Raw genomic sequence first — 18,559 nt, 5'->3', positions numbered from 1 at the left:
AAAACTATAGAATGCTTCATGAATGTATGTGTCATCCTTGCACAGGGACCACACTGCTCTTTTCTGGATCATTCCAACTGTAGTATGTGTGCTGCTGAAGCAAGCTCTCTCACAATCTTTTGAAACTTTCAAGTAATTGGAATCCATGTGATCCTCACGCCTTCTGAATGCCAGGTGTTCACCACCATGCCTAGCACAACAGCATATTTTTTGAAAAACAAAACATGAGGACAAAATATATTCCTAGCTGAGAACAGCCTATGGTGCACCAGTGGGGTGATCTCAATCCTGACACTGAGATACGATAATATGTCGAAGGCTGTTTGGGTCGGGGGATCCACTTCCCCTCTGCACTGCCAGCATGAAGCCAAGGAAAGAGATGTCTGCATCTGCAAACCTCCTGGGAAAGAAAGCCGTGCTGTGGTTCACAGCGCCCCTCGCCCACCAGCACAGTGGGTGGCTGTGTCACCGGGGCGGCGAAGCAACCAGGAGGTGGAAGGTCAGCCCGAGGGAGGGGATGTAACAGTCCCAGTAAGTCGGGCCTCCTACACCCTGCTAGATTATTACAAAGGACAATGTCTTGGAAGGAGAATGGAATGTGACCTACTGGCCCAGGACAGAACTAGACTTTGGACCCTAAAACAAGCAGGGAAATGATGTCCTTTCCTATCTAAAAATAATGCAGCTTCCCTTCATACGCAATAGCATTGGCTCATCCAAAAGGTAACAGCAGGGGCTGGAGAGATTGCTCAGCAGTTAAGAGTACATGGTGCCTCACGACCATCTTTAACTCCAGTTCTAGAGGATCTGATAACCTCCTTTGGCCTCCACGGGCACCAGGCATGTATGGTGCACGCACACACATACAGACCAAACATCCCTACACAGAAAATAAATCTTTTAAAAAGTGATGGTAAAGGCCCAGTGGTGGTGGTGGTGGGTGCACACCTTTAATCCCAGCACTTGGGAGGCAGAGGTCTCCAACTCTTCATAGAAGGTAAGGTCTGCCACTGTTGGTGGGTAAAGTCCCCTCATATGTGTGAACTTACTTCTCTTTGAGGTAGGCTGTTATTGTCCCCCAAGAGGAGGGACCCAGCATGAAGGACAATCAGAATAGTTTCTAGTGGGCTCTGGAACATCTGGAAGACAGATGCGGAGAATAAAAGGCTGTAAATCCTTCTTTCTCCCCTGTGCACATCTCTGCAGAATCAATCAGTCATTATTTTGATACAGGGTTTCTGTGTATGGCCCTGGCTGTCCTGAAATTCACTCTGTAGACCAGGCTGGCCTTGAACTCAGAGATCTGCCTACCTCTGCCTCCCGAGTGCTGGGATTAAAGGCCTGTGCCAGCATACTTGACTTGCAGAATCATTTATTCATCTAGCTCTCCAAAAACCTTCCATGACTACTTTCTTCTAGGCCTTGAGAACGTAGCAGTAGAGCTACTTTGCCTGGATCACAGTCAATCTGATTCTGAATTGTGACCGACACTAGGCTTTACTCTGCTCTTCTCTGGTGGAGCAGTGACCTCAAGCCAACTTTTGTTTTGCTCCAGAGACTTGTTGTTTCCATGATGATCAATCACTTCCTGGAATGCACTGACCTGTGCCAAAAATACAACATGACTTTATATTCTTGAGGTGTACATGAGAGGCAGATTCAAGCCAAGATCCAGTCAATTCTGACCTACATTTAAGTATTTCAAGCAGATCACACAATTCTTCCTGAATATCACTATGAGAATACAGTTTGAGTTAGAGGTTGGGAGCTACTGAATGTGGGTGCTGGTAACTGAACTCAGGTCCTCTGCAAGAGCAGTATATACATATATGCTCTTAACTGCTGAGCCAACTCCCCAGCCTCCAATGTGGTTTTTTGTGTTTTTAAGTTTTTATGTGCCCACAGAGGCCAGAGGATGGCATCAGGATCCCTTAGAAACTGGAGCTCAGACAGTTGTGAGCTGTCAAGTGATGTTGGGAACTGAAGCTGGGTCCTCTGCAAAGAAATGTTCCTAAGTGCTGAGCCATCTCTCTAGCCCCCATGTCCAACGTTTTACAAGTGTGTTGGGGACCTGAAGTCGGGTCCAAATGCTTATGTTGCAAGCACTTACAACTGAGCCCCAGCCACAGGGTTTAAGTATGTTTTCTTAAGGAGGTTTTCTCTTCTTGAGACAGGATTTCTCTATGCAACACCTCCAGCTGTCCTGGGACTCACTCTGTAGACCAGGCTGGCTTTGAAATCAGAGATCCAACTATCTCTACCTCCCGAGTGCTGGGATTAAAGGTGTGCACCACCACTGCCCGGTCCTCAGTATGTTTTCTTATGCCCTGGTAAGTCAGCTTTCCTGAGTGATCTGGGCTGGTGGGGTAGGCGATCAAAGAACTGGTTCTCAAGTCCCTCCCTCCCTCCCTCCTCCCCATTTTTGGCTTTGACTCTTCCTGTCTCGGAACGTCATTCCAGAGCTTCCAAATCAGCCACCTTCCTGAAGCACTAAAACTCCAGCTCACCACCACCTCTCTTCACTGAAGGGCCTGCACCACTGCAGAAGCCCTGTTTTACATTCTCTCAACTGGCTGAGATGTCAACAGCCTACAGGATTCTCTCCACCTGCACCCCTCATGGCTGCAGCGCCGAGTACAAAAGGTGTTCAAGTCATGGTCAAAGGCATAGCTTACATGAATTTGGTAATGATGCAGCGAACTACTACTTTTGAGAATTCCCTTCCTGACTTCCCAGCTCACTAGGGTGAAGCTACTGGGGCTTGTTTTCTTACAAAAATGTAAATACAACCAGAGCCACATAGTGAGACCCTGTTTCAAAGTGGGGAAATGCTAGCATTCCTCACAACCAGGTTTTGATAAAGCATTTAACCCAGCATCCTGCAAGGAAACCCAACTTATCCCTGAGGTTTAGGTATGGTCTTAACTGCACATTGGAGCCTGTTTATTCCAGAGTGGGTTTGGGCTATTTCCTTGTGCTAACTCACATGTCCCAGGGTTCCAGGCTACCAGCTTTACTTTTGTTTTTTCAAGACAGGGTTTCTCTAACAGCCTTAGCTGTCCAGGAACTTGCTCTGTAGACCAGGCTGTCGTCAAACTCACAAGACCTGCCTGCCTCTGCCTCCCCAGTACTGGGATAGAAAGTTTGGGGAACCATGCCTGCTCAAGGCTGCCAGCTTTCAAACGCAGGTGAAGTAGGACTTGGGAATTGGACAAGCAGCCATCTCACTGCCGGACCCTGCCCACCTCTGCTGCAGCTATGGACTCAATCAGTGTACTCGATGTTCCAGTCACTATTCCTCAAGATACCTGGCACCAACTCTCCAGACTTGGTTCAAGAACTGTGATTTGGGGGCCAGAGGACTTATCTTGCTAATATGACCCAGGCTAGCCTCAAAATCCTTTTGCCTCCAGCTCAGCTGACATTTCTGATGTACCCCCGTTTGCTAGACATATTGCAACCCACAGGTTAGCTATCACCTAACGGCACTGATGCAACACTACTCCAGGAAAATGATCCAATTCTCACTGTAGTGGGATCACAGCAGCCACTGTTTAAAGCTAGACTTTCTATACAGTGAGACAATTGCAAGTGTTTTTCCAAGCCAGGAGAGAAGGCTTAATGGTTAGAGAGCCAGCTGCTCCTCCAGAGGAAGTTCTCTTCTGGGCACTCACATTTGGCTAAAGGGGATCTGATGCCCTCTTCTGGCCACCAAGGCATGTGGTGCACATACATGCACAGACAAGAGCCACAAGGGTAAATCTTGTATTTTTCCTTCCCTCAGTGAATTTTAAGTAGTTTAGGCCCGCGAGAGATGGTATCCACCCCCCAAGCCTGACCATCTCTGGACTCTCAAGATGGGAGAACTACTCTGACCTCCATACATGCACCATGAAGTATGTCCCTACCCCAAAGTAAAATGTACTTTAATCAGACACTAGCCCATTGGTAGTGTTCTCAACTGGCCATTCCTGTAAACCTGCTCAATAAGCCCCTCAGGATACAATCCACCCCAAGATGCTGAGGCCTAATACATTTGACAAATACAAAAGCAAAACACCCTCACATAGTAATGTTTGGGGTCAAGCCATGTGAGGGTGGCTGTCCTTTCCAGATCCAAAGACTGACAGCAGAATAAGCCACGAGCAACAAGGTACCTTTCAAAACACCACACAAACCAGGACTATTTAAGCAGTCTTTAATGAAAGCTGTGTAGGACACATCCCTACTCCTGCATCTTCTCAATCGTTTCCTCCTTGTATTTGCCCTTCTCCTTTCCGACTTGTCGAGACTTGGCTTTCCTTTCCAGGATCTTTTTGCGGTCTTTGTCCAGCTTTAGCCTGGTGATAACCACCTGCAGAAAAGAAACCACCTGAAGCTTTAAGCAATTACCTAGGCCCAACTAGAGGTCCCATCCCATTTCCATTCCGATTAGGCGGTGGATGCCTTTTGAAAATTCTGCAAGTGATCAGTTTTGGAACAGAGGCTCAGGGCTGGCACCACTAGCCTCTATCTCCAGTCCAGACTGGAGTGAGAGAAGCCAAAGACCCACTGTATCAACACTGCACTAAGGACAAAAGACCAAGAACTGGCCACTGTGTTTGTAAGCCTGAAAACCAAGTCAGTGGGAGGCAAAAAATAGGGTTGGAGTCTGCTACAATGTTCTTGCTGATAAGAGACACCCCCCCAAGAGGTGATGTGCTGGGCTGCAGAGCCGACCAACAGACCCACGTGTGTATATTGACAGTGCAGTGCACTATGTGGTGGGGAAGGGAAAAGAAAACGTGGCACAACTTCAATACTGACATGGAGGTCTTAATTACATCTTAGCACTAAAGCCTAAGCCCTAATACTCGGTATTAGGTGGTCACTGTGTTCATTACCTATACATTAAAGATTCCAATCACAAATTTGGGATAACTGGCATGAAGTCTAGGAAAAGTATCTATTATGAGATGCTCTATTTTGGCTTAGACACAACCAGTTTACGGGATTACAACCTCAGCTTTAGGTTGCTTTCCAACACTGGTGGCTTAACCCACGTCGTAAGGGTGTTAGAAACCGGCTACTGCTCACTCAGTTCTATTGATGGACACGCACCATCAATCAGGGCTGAAGCTCTACTCATCTCATTTCTCAGACTTCAAGGACACTGATTTCTGAAGGTCTCAGTAACCCCAAATTTCAGAACTACAGCATTGCTTTAAGACACATTCCAGCACACCCAGCAAAGGGCCACACCAGGGAGCCCCATAAAAAAGCACCCCAAGTGCTACGGTTTCCTTTCCTCTCCAAAACACCTACTTTGCTGGGGTGGATGCCCACATGGACGGTTGTGCCGTTAGCCTTTTCTCGCTGCACTCGTTCAATGTAGATGACGTATTTCTTCCTGTACACTTGAACCACTTTGCCAATCTGCTGGCCTTTGTAGTGTCCTCGGACAACCTGAATGCAAGTTAAAAAATACGTGATAAAGATCAAGAGTTTCATGGTGTAAACCAGAACATCTGAACCCATCTGCTCACCTTCCCCCACCCTTTTGCCTTTTTGAGACAGGGTTCCTCTATGTAACAGCCCTGCCTGTCTTGGAACTCGCTCTGTAGACCAGGCTGGCCTCAAACTCACAAAGAATCGCCTGCCTCTGCATCCCAAGTGCTGGGATTAAAGCAGTGCACCACCACACCTGGCTAAACCGCTCACCTTTAACAGGTCCACATATTTTCCTTTTTGGGGGTGGGGGATGTTATTAGGGCTCAAATCCAGGAATTGCACATACTAGGTAAACACTACTAACTAAATCTCCAACCCTAAACCCTTTGGTCTGGAAAGAATGAAAACACACCAGGCCACCTGGCTTTAGCAAAGGTAAGAGCCCACTCTGGCTTTTTTGCACAGGTAGTCCAGACTGTTTCCAAGGTCTACTGGCAAGTCTGGAATTAACAAGGCAGAGACCCATGGCTGTTTTCAGCCCATACTGATCATGCCTGGGAAATTGTGTCATTTTATTTGAATGGGCATTAACCTCATGAATAGTACTGTTGAAAAGTTTTAGGGACTGCCAGAATTTACCAGTCACTAGTTGCAAATGATACCTACAGAAAATTTTCACACAACTTTCCAATTTACCAGAGAATAGAAACCCCTCACATTGATTAGGACATTAGCTGCCAGAACAGTTACAGTAAGAGTTGAGGTGGGAACCAAAAAGCAACTCTTCCAAACCTAAATGCAGACACGATTAAACGAAAGATAGGGAATCGTTCCTGTGGCCTTATGTTTGCTCACTGAAGAGACAGTGGACGAATTGTCTGATTCCTTTTTTTCTCCGACCAATAATTGGAAAATTCTACTAAAACTCACTAAGCAAGGATTCATACCTGAACTTCATCATCCTTTCGAATGGGCATAGACCGAACATTGTACTTCTGCCTCAGCTCTTTGGAAAGGGGGGAAGACATGATCTTCCTCCGAATGTGAGAAGGTGCATTGAAATGCCGTTTGCGGTTCTTGCTTCGGTCCGAAGTCACAAAGGGATTGAACTTCATTTTGGCTAAAACAACAACAACAAAACCCCAGAGACCCATGAATGCCTCACACCTCAACCGGTTCCCCAAGCAGCATCAATTCCATTTCGAAAGTAGAAAGCGTCCACTGGAAGATGCCACGTTCGGTTACTCCATCAGACCCCGCCACCTCCAAGTCTTAGCTTTACAAGGATTTTTTTTTTTCCTTTCAGAGTGGAAACTGCCATCAGGAGCACAGTTATCTCAAACCTCAAGTGTCTCGTGGGGGTCGCACTTTAAAAAAACCTCTTCATTGGGACAAAGCACGCCGACAACTTAACTTTGCACACAGCTGAAGTTTTGGGAGGAGTCGGCCTCTTACCTTCCCATTTACGGGCCCGAGTGTGAGTGCACTTTGCCCGTCCAAAGCGAACCGACACCGGGGCTCCCCACCTGAGCCTGGGAACGGGGGCAGATCGCGCATCCGCAAACCCTTCCAGGCGGCGAGAGGACTAACTAACTAACTGACTCCGTCTCCACCGGCCCCCGGCGGCCTTCGGGCCCACGGGTCTGTCCCCCGCCCCTCTCCAGCCCCGCGGTCCCCGGCGAGGACACAGGCTGAGCTCATCCCGCACGGCTCCCTGGCTGACGTCGGGCCAGCAAGGCCGTCTCGGGGCCCCGGGACAGAAAGCCTCGCTGCCTAAGCGCGGATGGCAGCGGATGACCCGCGACGACCCGCCAAACACTCACCGGCTACGATCCAGCGATGGCCGCAAAAGGAAAGAGGTCTCTACCCGACTTCCGGTTCTGTAAGTTGACGAGAGATCTCGCGAGAGTCTCAGGACGAGCAGGGAGAGGAGGTTGAGCGAGAAGAGGAAACTAGGAATGGAAGGTCAGCGTCGCCTAGCGGCTCGGAGGGGAACTGCGAGCGGTCCCGGTGTCATCCGTTCGAGGTGTGGGTGCTCGGCTGAGTCCCTGGAGAAGGAAGTGCCCGGGGGTTGGAGAGGGCTGCTTGGGGTTCGTAGGCCGGGAAGATGGAGAAGATAGTGGACCTGGACGATCCCAACCTTACACTTCTGGGTGCCGGGCGTCCCCCCAACCGGGAAAGCGCAAGTCCTAGTTAGCCGCCAAGTGGCTCTGGGACCTTGGCCAGACGGTTACCTAGGTGACTTGGCACTCACCATCCCAAAGGCGTGGGCTTGGCCAAGGAGTTAGTCCTTATAATTAGCTCCAGCCCTCCGTCCCCATATCTGGGTAGGTTCTGACGGCTCTGGGTCTTTCTCCGAGACTGCGATCGTCCCCCACCTGGATGGTCGGAACTAGAGCTTGGCTCGCTAAGGATGCCAAGGTGCTGGTTCAGATCACACTTAAGGAAACAGACACGGGAGCGCTGTCAGTGCAGACTAGTGTACTCTTTAAAACTACAACTACAAAACACTTCCTCCTGCTCTCAGTTCCAGATCGGGTGGAGGCAGGGCAAGGGGGTCCGCTTCCTTGCAGATGGATTCTGAGGCATCGGTTTCTGTTGAATGAATAATATAGGTGTCATACTGACAGGAGGTACACATTTCATAAGACACAGGGAACTTACTGAATGCTAGGCACACGCTTCTACGCCCTTTACATTACTAACGTCTTTATGCTGATGCGGGTGTATTGTCCTCAGCGTACAGATTAGGTAACTGAGCCACAGAGCCATGAGAGGAAGGACCTATGATTTACAGCAGAACCGGTAGGCTGGCTCCCCAGGCAACTCTGGAAACTATATGGCTTCTTTTGTAGGATCCTCCTGTCAAGTTGAAGAGAGAGAAACCACACCTTTGAGGGTTCAAAGTAGAGTCATGTATTTTCATGATTTAAAAATAGTTGTGCTATCAAATATTCTGTAAAGGAAGGAGCCCCAATTTTATATGTAATTGAAAATTTGGAAACTGGGCAGTGGTGGTGCACACCTTTAATCCCAGCACCCGGGAGGCAGAGGCAGGTGGATCTCTGAGTCTGAGTCCAGCCTGGTCTACAAAGTGAATTCCAGGATGGTCAGGGCTACACAGAGAAACCTGGTCTCGAAAACAAAAAAAAAAAAAACAAAACGGAACAAAACAAAAGAAAGAAAAGGAAAAAAACTGAACAAAACCAGCAATTCCAGTCAACAAATGCTGAGTGCATGCCCTTCATGGGCCAGCCTTGAGCCACGGAGTGACAAGATAATTCCAGATTTGTTCTTGCAGGAAGTCATGATCCAAGAGTTAGATAGATATGGGAAGCAACAAGTTCAGGGTCACAGGTAACTGGAGCCAGCTGCCCTTAGCTCTGGGGTCAGGCAGACTTCCTGGGTGAGGCCAGCCCTGACTGAGGTTTTTGTTTGTTTGTTTTTTGTTTTGTTTTGTTTTGTTTTTCGAGACAGGGTTTCTCTGTGTAGCTTTGCGCTTTTCCTGTAACTCACTTGGTAGCCCAGGCTGGCCTCGAACTCACAGAGATTCCTGACTGAGTTTTTTTTTTTTTTTGTTTTTGTTTTTGTTTTTGTTTTTTCGAGACAGGGTTTCTCTGTGTAGCTTTGCGCCTTTCCTGGAACTCACTTGGTAGCCCAGGCTGGCCTCGAACTCACAGAGATTCCTGACTGAGTTTTGAAGAATGCTAAAATTAGCTGCACGACGCAGTGAGATAGCTTGAGGGAAAGGATGAGGCAAGGAGGTGAGATGGCTTTTTTTTTTTTTCCAGGAACTAGGTTCTGTGGCTAAAGAAAGAGGCATTTAGAGAGAAGCCCCCCGGTTCTGGGGCCTTAGGGAATGCCCACAGCTCCTGCCCTTCCTCCTTTTCAGACTCACTAGCTTGCTTTCAGGAAGAGCTGGGCGGTGGTGGCGCACGCCTTTAATCCCAGCACTCAGGAGGCAGAGCCAGGCGGATCTCTGTGATCTGCACAGAGATGCAAATTGCCAGGAGCCCAGGTACAGTCTTAGAGTCCGTCTGCTTATCACAGCCAGTGCCTGTTGGTGTCCTGGCTCCACCTTCTGTCTTCTCCTCCTTCCTGGACCAAAAAGATCCTTTAAATTGATGCTCTAGGATCATTTTGAAGCAGGTCTTTGTAAAGCTGAGATGCATCGAAGCAGGGATTTTTATCCAGATTTCACACCGAAATTGAACTATGCGTGTTTTTCTGGACACCAAGGCACCATATTCATTGTGCGGATATGCATTACACAAATCTTACTTTTTATGTAGCTCTTATCTTTTATGTAGCGCTCACTATTTACTAAATTCTGTGCCCAGTTCTGTAAGCTCTAGCCTCCCCCGAAGGAGCACTTTGCCCAGAAGGAGGAGACACAAGGCAGCAAAGAGACATGACACAATGGTCCCAGGAAGAAGACGGGATGCGGTGTCTGTAGGAAATACAGCAACGGTCAGTTCACCTGAGGTAGGGTGCAGGAAAGTGTCTGGAGGTCACCTTTTCATTGTTTCTGGACAGTCAAGCTGGGGAAGCAAGTTCTATGGTCTGTCTATTTATCCGCCAAATTTTATCTTCCTGTTCTTTAAGCAGCTACTTTTCCCAAGATAGTTGCTAAAGTGATACAAATTTAGGAAAATAAGGAAAAGAAGAGAAAGAGGGATCAAGGCAAACACATTGAAACCGGGGTGGGGGGTGGTGTGGTGTGGTGGTGGCGGCGGCGGCTGCGGACGCCTTTAATCCCAGCACTCAGGAGGCAGAGGCAGGTGGATCTCTTGTGAGTTGGAGGCTAACCTGGTCTACAGAGCGAGTTCCAGGACAGCTAAGGCAACACAAAGAAGCCCTGTCTCGAAAAACCAAAACAAACAAACAAATAAACAAACCAAACATATTGAATGATGGGACCCAAAGAAATCCACAAGAATTTAGGAACACCGGCAAGATGAAACATTTTCTGTACTTCTTGGTACCTGTTATGAGAAGACGTCATGTGTCCAAATCAGACGAAGCAGCCCTACAGAGCGAGTACCCGACACTCTTAAACCATAGGACCAGTGCTTTGGCAGGTCTCAAGTGTTCTTTTTAAAGTTATTTGTAATTTTAAATATTTATTTTATGTGTATATTATTGGTGAAATTATTAAGGCCATTCCACGCAGTTAAAAGGGAGGTTTATTTTGTGGGGTAACTTACAAGTGAATGGATAGGTTACAGAGTCAGGGAAAGGCGTGGCGCAGTCCGGCGGTGTTCTCTGGAGAACTCTGCTCGGTCTACCACCAGTGTCCAGGGTCCAGGAACCAAGAGAGCCCACGCATCCGGATCTCGAGTCTTCAGGACCCTCTCTTGGCCCCGCCTTGTAGGCGTGACAGTTACCGAAGCCTCAATGGGGGTTGGAAATTCCAGATCAAAGCTGGAATGGCTACCCACTATATGTTTTGCCTGCACATATATGTTTATGCAACATGTGCATGCCTGGTGCCTGTGGAGACCTGAAGAGGGTGTTGGATGCCCTGGGACTGGAGTTCTAGATGGTTGTGAGCAGCCTTGTGGGTGCTGGAAGTTGAATCTGGGTCTTCCAGAAGAGGAGCCATTGCTCTTAACTGCTGTGCCGTCTCTCTGGCTCCACTTTACAATCTTATTAATGTAGTGTATGAGTGTTTGGCCTGCATGTATGCAGTGTACATCACATGGTATGTCTAGTGCCCATGGAGACCAGAAGAGGGCATCAAATCCCCTGGAGTTGGAGTTACCGACGACTGTGAACCACTGTGTGGGTGCTGGGGATCATGTATTCTGGAAGAACAGTAAGAGCCATTTCTCCGGCCCTCAAATATTCTTGAGATGGTCTCCCATCTGGGAAAGAGGAGTGTTCACTAAAGACTATCTTTAGCATTGATTATTTTTCAATTGTATTTTATTTATTTTTCTTTCTTTTTGGTGATAGGTATTGAACCCAGGGTCAATCTCCTGCTAAGCACTTTCTCTACCACTGAGCTATCCTCTCAGCCCTCTATTCAGGTTCTGAATAAACATTTGCTTGACTTAGAAGTCCAAAATCATAAAAGACAAAGTGAGGTCTTCCATCCCGTCAATTTCTCATCCCTTTCCATGATTAATCATTGTATCAGTTGTTTTCTTTTCTTTTTTCTTTTTCTATTTTCCCCAGGTAATGCACATATAAACAAGCAGGATTTTGTTTTGTTTTATGTTTTGTTTTTTCGAGACAAGGTTTCTTGGTGTAATAGAAACCTTGGTATAACAGTCCTGGCTGTCCTGGAACTCACTCTGTAGACCAGGCTGTCCTGGAACTCACAGAGATCCACCTGCCTCTGCCTCCCAAGTGCTGGGATTAAAGGTGTGTGCCACCGTACGGCTGGAATATATTTATTTATTTCCCTTTCCACATAAATCATAGTGTCCAGGACCCAGTGTCCTGTGCCTGGCTTGCCTCTTTAGGACTGCAGGCCCTGGACCTCAAGGTTAATAACACGTGGCTGTTGATGATCACTTCGGGTATTTCTTACCCTTTGTTACTACAAATACAACCACAATTATATAGCATTGTGTGTAAGCCACCACCCATCTAGACAGCTGGACCAAGAAGACACATTTCTAGAACACACATTGCTGGGCCAAAGTGGAAATTGAGTGATATGTGTCAGATTTCATTTGATAAGGCTTTACAAATATTCATTCCCACCACCAATTCATCTGCTGCCGCCACCCCCAGCCTCACTCACTGGCAGAGCAGGATTTAATAAGATAACTGGTAAACAGAGGCCATTGGTTTTGATTTCCATTTCTTTTACAAGTGAGTGTCAGTGTCCCAGGGGTTTTTGGATCTGAATATTCAGTCTAGAGAATCATTCACGAGTCTATACACATTGCAAAGCCTCTGGACTCTGAGAAAATATATACTTTTATTTTAAAAATAGCTTTAGACCATTTGTTGAAAACGAAAGAAGTAGCTTCTACAAGTGGCAGCCGAACAATATGAAAACATCACAGGTAATTTGGAAAAGACTCGGCAAACACGACAGAATCTGACAGGCCTTGAATCAGTTCCCTAGAAGCTCATGACACTGGTTAGCATAGCCTGCCGAGGTGGACGCCAACTCCCAAGACTGCAAGGTCATGTTCCTTTTGTTTCTGGAATAAATATTGTCCACCTCCCACAATCTACGTGTTCCCTCCACATGCACACAGCACCTGTGTTCTCTAGTCTTAAAAGGCATACGAAGCAGCTGGTGAGTACCCTAAAGCAGCCCTGCTTTGTCACAGACATCCCCTGTAGGATGAGCCGCCGCTTCCCTAATGGTCCCCAAATGTCAACCATGCAGACATCGGAGAACTAGATAAGAGTTCTTTCTTTCCACACAGACAGTAAACTTCTGAGGAGAAGGGTATAAGTGGCAGATGGGCTTAGCTACTGGCACACCCTGAATGCCAACCCTCTCCTATTTGTGACAGTAGCTGGAGGTCCCTGTTGTTTTCGGTCAGAAGGGACTAGCTTCCTCAAGAGAGGACCCACTCTGAGGCTTTCCTTATAGGCTTCATCAGTGAGGTACCCAGCCACTCCGTCCTGCGGCGCCTGGCCCTCAGCATTTGTTGAGACAGCAGTGTCGCTGAGGAGCACAGCTGTTTTCTTCCCCACCCTTCCTCACCCAGCTCAGCCCTGGAGAATCCACCTGGGAAACTGGCCCAGCTGGTGTGGCCTCTAATGAGAGGTTGGGTCATGAGGAGGTGGACTTGGCAGGAGGGAGGCGGGAGCCCCCAGGGGTTAATTTGCTCACATAGCTCTCAGCTGACTCAAGTCTCACCTGTAGGGCGTCCCCTCCACCCCTTGCCTTTTATTTTACCCTTGAGAACCCCAAGACTCAAAACCAGGTCTGCTCTGTGGGCAGGAGCAGGTTTGCAGAAACCCCGCCTCTGTGGCCGTTCTGCCAGCCGTGGCCTCTTTCACGACGTCCCCTGTTGTGATCTTGACTACCCAGAAACCCCTTTTTCTGTTGCCCCTCACCTCCCTCCCCCGTCCTGAGATCATCTTCTCCCTCAAAGAAGACCTTTCAAGATGGTGGATTGGAGACAAGAAGACTTAGCAGCGCGATGCTTGAGGGTCATATTTGGGGCTAAGGGGCCGGGAAACTGGAGTTGGGACCCTGTATCAACTTCTGTTTGTGCCTGAGAGCACAGTAGAGAATGCTCTGGGGGAGGGAGTCCTGGCCTGGAAGAGGCCTTCCATGGGGCCCCACCTGGCAGGGCCGGTCAGCAGAACTTCCTTATACCTAGAAGGTCTACCTGGCTTTAGCTTGGTTGCTTGGCAGGTAAAGTCTGTAACCCTAGAGGAGGGCAGTGGCCACCCACCTTCTAGCTTGCTTAGTTCCAGCCTAGAGAAGGGGTGCTTACTGGGGAGTCTCATGAGGCCACACCCGGGGAGTCAGCTGCTCGGTTCAGTGCTAGCCTAGGAGGATCTCTGCCGCTCTGCATCCCAAAGCCCTCGCTGACAAGGGATGGAAAGGCCGGAGACAAAGCCCTTAAACTTCCAAGTTAGCCCCACCCACTCTGAGCCTAGCACCTCCCTTGGGAGCTTGCCTGTACCAGGGCTGCACTGGGACCCTCCACCCTCTCCCAAGCCATGGCCTGCGCAGCACGCAGCACAGCTTCGAGGCCGGGCCTCGCTCCTCTGTTCTCTGCATGCCGCCGCTCAAGCCTGCTTCCTCACCAGCAGCACCCAGGGCAGGATGGCAGCTACCACGGCCACCACGGCGATGAGGGTGATGAGCAGAAGGGCCCGAGACCTGCAGCAGAAGGAGCGGGTGGCGCTGGGAGCTGGGGACGCCTCGGAGATCTCCGCCAGGCTGCGTCGGGGCAGCACACTGTCCTGTTCCCCCAGTGGCATCCCATGGCGGCTGATGATGAAGATCTGTGACTCTCGGGGCAGGGTGGGCAGCAGGTCCAGGGGGAGCTGAGTCCCCTGGCTTGGCGATTGTCTCCAGACCTGCTGGGAGACAGCCAGGGGGTTTGTGTGGCCCCCACGGTCCGGTGAGGGCATGGAGGGCAGGCCCACGGGCACGGTCAGGGTCTGTGAGCTCTTGTCCAGCATGGAGGGCCAGCGGGAGCTCTTCTTGCTGAGGAAGGTGACGTAGCGGCAGATGGGGCAGACAATAGTCCTCTGCACCTGTCCATCCACCCGGGTGGAGAGCAGGTACTTGACCAAGCAGTCGTGGCAGAACACATGGCCGCAGCTCAGGGTCCGGCTGGCGCCCTCCAGATCCCGGAACTTCTCGTAGCACACAGGGCACTCGCTGCCCGAACTGTCCTTGCTCTCCCCTTCTGACATGGCCCCTCAAAGGCAGCAGGCTTCAGCTGGGGACGGGAGGGAGAAGGAAAGGCTGTGAACATCTGGGAGTTTCTCCTTCTTTCCCTCCCTTCCTGACTCCCGCTCACATCCCCTCTCCACCCGTTCTTTCTCCTGTTGCTTTCTCCCACTCTTTTCTGGCTCTCCTTGGAGGCCTACCTGGGTCAAACTAAGACGTAGGGCCCAGGATCCATAGAGGGGTTGTGCAGGTTCTCCTGGGGCTGGCAGCAGGAAACAGGAAAGATCCCAACAGTGCTAGGCTTGGGTAGGAAGTGTGTGGAGTGGGATGAATACCTGAAGTACCCGATGCCTCCACAGCTATGACAAGCACTGTTGACGTCACCACCTCACCTCTTCCTGATTCAAGGACTGACCTGGCCCCCCCGGGGCAAATAGGGGCTGAGGAGATACATGGCCAGATGCATAGGCAGCCCTAGTCAGGGTTTAGTTTGGGTCCACACTACATACTACATGTACTATTCTTCAAGCTTCTCCCTCAGCGGGGCTTGGCTGATCTGTGGCTGAGCTAGGATCCCTCCTATCTCCACTTCCGCAATTCTGTTTCCGGTGGCAGTAGTAACCATAAAGCAATTAAAAAAATAATAAAGCTCAGAACTTACACATGCAGATGCCTGCTGGGCCCTGAGTGGTCACACACCAGCCACGTCCAATCATTCTTCAGATTCTCCTTGCGTGGTGACCAGAGGTGGGCAGAAGATTCGGATCAGCCTCAGTAAAAGGAGATTTTCACTCTTGGAGGATGTGTCTGATGTTTTGGAAATGGGCAGAATCACTGAGGTCTGATCTGGTGAAAAATGAGCAGTCAGAGTCTACACAGTGTTTGAAATCAAAGCTATGGGGTCACTCTGAAGTTCCCAGAGGGTTTCAAACCGCTCTGAGAGGAAACGGGAGACCGAGCAACTGTCTCAGCAGGACTGTGGGTGACTTTGAAGGGGAACATCTGCTTGGATGTGTGGTGAATCCATGTCAATGTGTATACGTGTCTCTGATATCACAACTGTGTAGCCTAAACATATCCAGAACAGCCTTTTGGGAAAGAACCAAAATGCTTCTAACTGATACATGGTACCATCAGTGACAAGGACCAAGGTTCACTGAGGACTGCATGGCTGCCCTGAGGTCTGACAGACGACATGGTAGGAACAGGATTAGCTACCGGGAGGAAGAATCGATAAAGATCACAAATCTTTTTGGAACCACTCATACTTCCCTCCCTTTGTTGAGTTAAAAATCCCCTTTGTTGACTTGAAAATGCATTAATATTTAAAACATTTTTTTAAAGGGTAGTGGTGGTGGTGATGGGACCTGGAGCCATAGAAACAGTCCCAAATCTTCGTGGAGGTGTCTTTGGTCTCTAAGGTGGCTAATGTGGCCTCCAGGCTGGGAGATGGGAGTCCAGCACTCAGATGGTAGAATGGGTTGAATGTCTTTTCTGTTGTATTATTATCTATCAACAGCCACTGCTCCCTGTTAACATCTGAGCCCCAGTTTCTCTGTAGAGTGAGACTGAGAGCTGGACATGGTGGTCCATGCCTTTTACATACTGAGTTCCAGGACAGTCAGGGCTACCGAGTGAAAGATGAGATGGACAGGCGTGCCCCCTTCCTCCCACAACTGGAGGTGGCATTGGTGAGTGAAGAGCATGGCACACAGTAAGTGCTCAGTGACGAGGGATAATGTCAGCGCCAAGACAGCTCACATCCTCTCTTTCCTCCTGGAGGGGCCTGGAGACCCCTGTCACGGATCTTGTTTGCAGAGTCACACCCCTTGACAAAGGTCAGCTCTTCCCAAAGTAGAATAAGCAGACAAGATGACAACAGATGGGACACCACGGGCAGGGGGTGAGTTAGGACAGCCAGCGATAGCAAATTCTCCGCTTTGTTTCCTTATAGATGGGCAAAGTCTTAACGGAACAGGCTGCTATCAGGATGATCAACAACAACAACAACACCACCACCACAAACTGTTCCTCTGCACTGTATAACCAACTCCCCAGGAGATACAGTGGCGACTCCTTCCATCTGCTCATTCGTCCATCTGTCCACCCACCAGATTTCAACAGCTATTTGCCAAATACTGAGATTGTACACTGGGGATAAAGAGAGATTACAAAATCCTTCATGAAGCCTAACGGACATGTATGAGTTTTTTTTTTCTTTCTTTCTTGTTTCTTGGAGACAGGGTCTCATGTAGCCCGGGTTGGCATGGAACTAGACTCTATAGCTAAGCCTGACTTGGACTCTTGGTCCCTCCTGCCTCTACTCACTGGTTTCAGGCATGGACCACCATGCTTGGGTATGAGTTGTGTTTTTTTAATAGATTTTTTTTAGAGAAGGATCGATGATCAGTAACATAAGTTGTTTGGATAACTGAGAAATGGAGTTCAAGGTAGGCGAGAGAACTAGTGTGAGTTAAAGAATATGAGGAGGAAGACAGGGTTTAGTATTGTTTAGTAAAAACTTCTAGCTTTCTAAATTAGGATATTCAGCTTTAGAGATGGGGAGGGGCGTGTGTGTGACTCAAGGTCACCTGGCAGTGACGGAAAGAGAGAAGAGAAGAAAGATTCGTGGATGATGCAGAGAACGTTATTAGGCCCTGTTGATAGATAGACTGGGTGAGTAGACAGATGTTAGCCAAGTCAGGAGTCATGCTGGGGGAGGAGGAGTTTGCTTCTTCTCTGAGTTCTAGGAAAAGTCAAGAGGCAGTCCAGGGAGTGTCAAAGACATCTGGGTTACACACCAGAACATCTCAGATTCACATGCCTCTGGAGAGCCACACCATTCATGCTTGGGCCGTGCATGTCCCCCATCCTCTCAACTCCAGTTCTCGGCGTTTTCCTGGCCCCTCCCTCCTTAGTTCCTCCTTTCTCTCCATTCCGTCCCATGCTGTCCATGCTGAATGCTCTAGGGGGCCTGACTCTGTCTTCAGAGCTGGGGTGTGGGACAGACAGCACAACAGACCAACACTAGGAGCATGCTGTAGTGGGGGCACAGGCTAGCTAAGTACCATTGGAAAGCATTCTATACCAAAGACATCCACCCCGGTGCCTTAGGAACCCGGCGCAAGGGGAGGACTGAGAAGTCTTCCTGGCTAAAGTGAGACCAGTGTTGAGTTAGTAATAAATAATTATAACAGCGGCCGTTTATTGACCACTAATTACATGTTTGGCATTTCGAATCCCTTCCTCACCGAATCCTGACAACAAGTTTGGGAGGTAGGAATTATCTCCATTTTACAGAGGAGGAACCTGAGGCTTAGGGCTGCAGTAACTTTGTCAAAGTCCTAATACTAGTATAGGGAAGACCTAAGACTCGAACTCAGGACGACTTAGCTTGACAGCCCATAGGATGTATCGCTGTCTCTACTGGGGTTCAGATAGGCCTCCATGGAGGACCTTTCAGACTTGAGTAGATGATGCAGCCCCAGAAGAAAAGTGACTACCCCCGTTTCTTGAGTGACCCTATACAAGGCTGTCCCTCTAGCCATTCATGAAGGGAGGAGAAGACAGTGGTTAGCTGAAGGGAGCCAACCTCGTGAAGCTCCTGTACCCATGCTTCTTTACAGGGACATCATATTTCCAGGATAGAGATGAGGACCAGGTGTCACCCACCTAAGGACCCCCCTCCCCCACGAGACAGAGTGCTACTTCTAGACACCTGAGGTTCCCTCCCAGAGCCCTGGTGCAAGTCGGGCAGTTTCAGCGGATTGCTTCCCCACCCATAAGCAGCACACAAAT

General features: G+C 49.0%; 2 protein-coding genes, 1 long non-coding RNA gene and 1 other non-coding gene across 5 annotated transcripts; 1 reads left to right on the top strand and 3 right to left on the bottom strand.

Annotated features, from left to right (window-relative positions):
• On the bottom strand, positions 1-103 carry LOC131918103 (U6 spliceosomal RNA). Its single transcript, XR_009380850.1, has one exon. It is a non-coding gene; the product is annotated as a U6 spliceosomal RNA (small nuclear RNA).
• Positions 104-4,181: 4,078 nt separating this feature from the next.
• Rpl26 (ribosomal protein L26) lies at positions 4,182-7,366 on the bottom strand. 2 transcript variants are annotated; one of them, XM_059270941.1, is made up of 4 exons: positions 7,254-7,366; positions 6,378-6,550; positions 5,305-5,445; positions 4,182-4,354 (listed from the first exon to the last, which is right to left on the bottom strand). In XM_059270941.1, the coding sequence occupies exons 2-4, from the start codon at positions 6,543-6,545 to the stop codon at positions 4,226-4,228; spliced, it is 438 nt and encodes a 145-aa protein (XP_059126924.1). In that variant the 5' UTR covers positions 6,546-6,550; positions 7,254-7,366; the 3' UTR covers positions 4,182-4,225. The 2 variants fall into 2 exon arrangements, with proteins under 2 accessions (XP_059126924.1, XP_059126925.1); XM_059270942.1 differs by lacking the exon at positions 7,254-7,366 and adding an exon at positions 6,886-7,015.
• LOC131917241 (uncharacterized) lies at positions 7,103-16,954 on the top strand. The gene is made up of 2 exons (XR_009380641.1): positions 7,103-7,456; positions 16,716-16,954. It is a non-coding gene; the product is annotated as an uncharacterized LOC131917241 (long non-coding RNA).
• Rnf222 (ring finger protein 222) lies at positions 14,149-14,784 on the bottom strand. Its single transcript, XM_059270940.1, has one exon. It carries the CDS (start codon positions 14,782-14,784, stop codon positions 14,149-14,151), a length of 636 nt encoding a protein of 211 aa, XP_059126923.1.
• Positions 16,955-18,559: the final 1,605 nt, after the last annotated feature.

This window comes from Peromyscus eremicus, chromosome 8a (genome assembly GCF_949786415.1).
Source record: "Peromyscus eremicus chromosome 8a, PerEre_H2_v1, whole genome shotgun sequence".
In the NCBI taxonomy this organism is placed as follows: domain Eukaryota; kingdom Metazoa; phylum Chordata; class Mammalia; order Rodentia; family Cricetidae; genus Peromyscus; species Peromyscus eremicus.
Note: the sequence above shows the minus strand (reverse complement) of the source record. Positions and strands in the feature narration are given on the sequence as shown.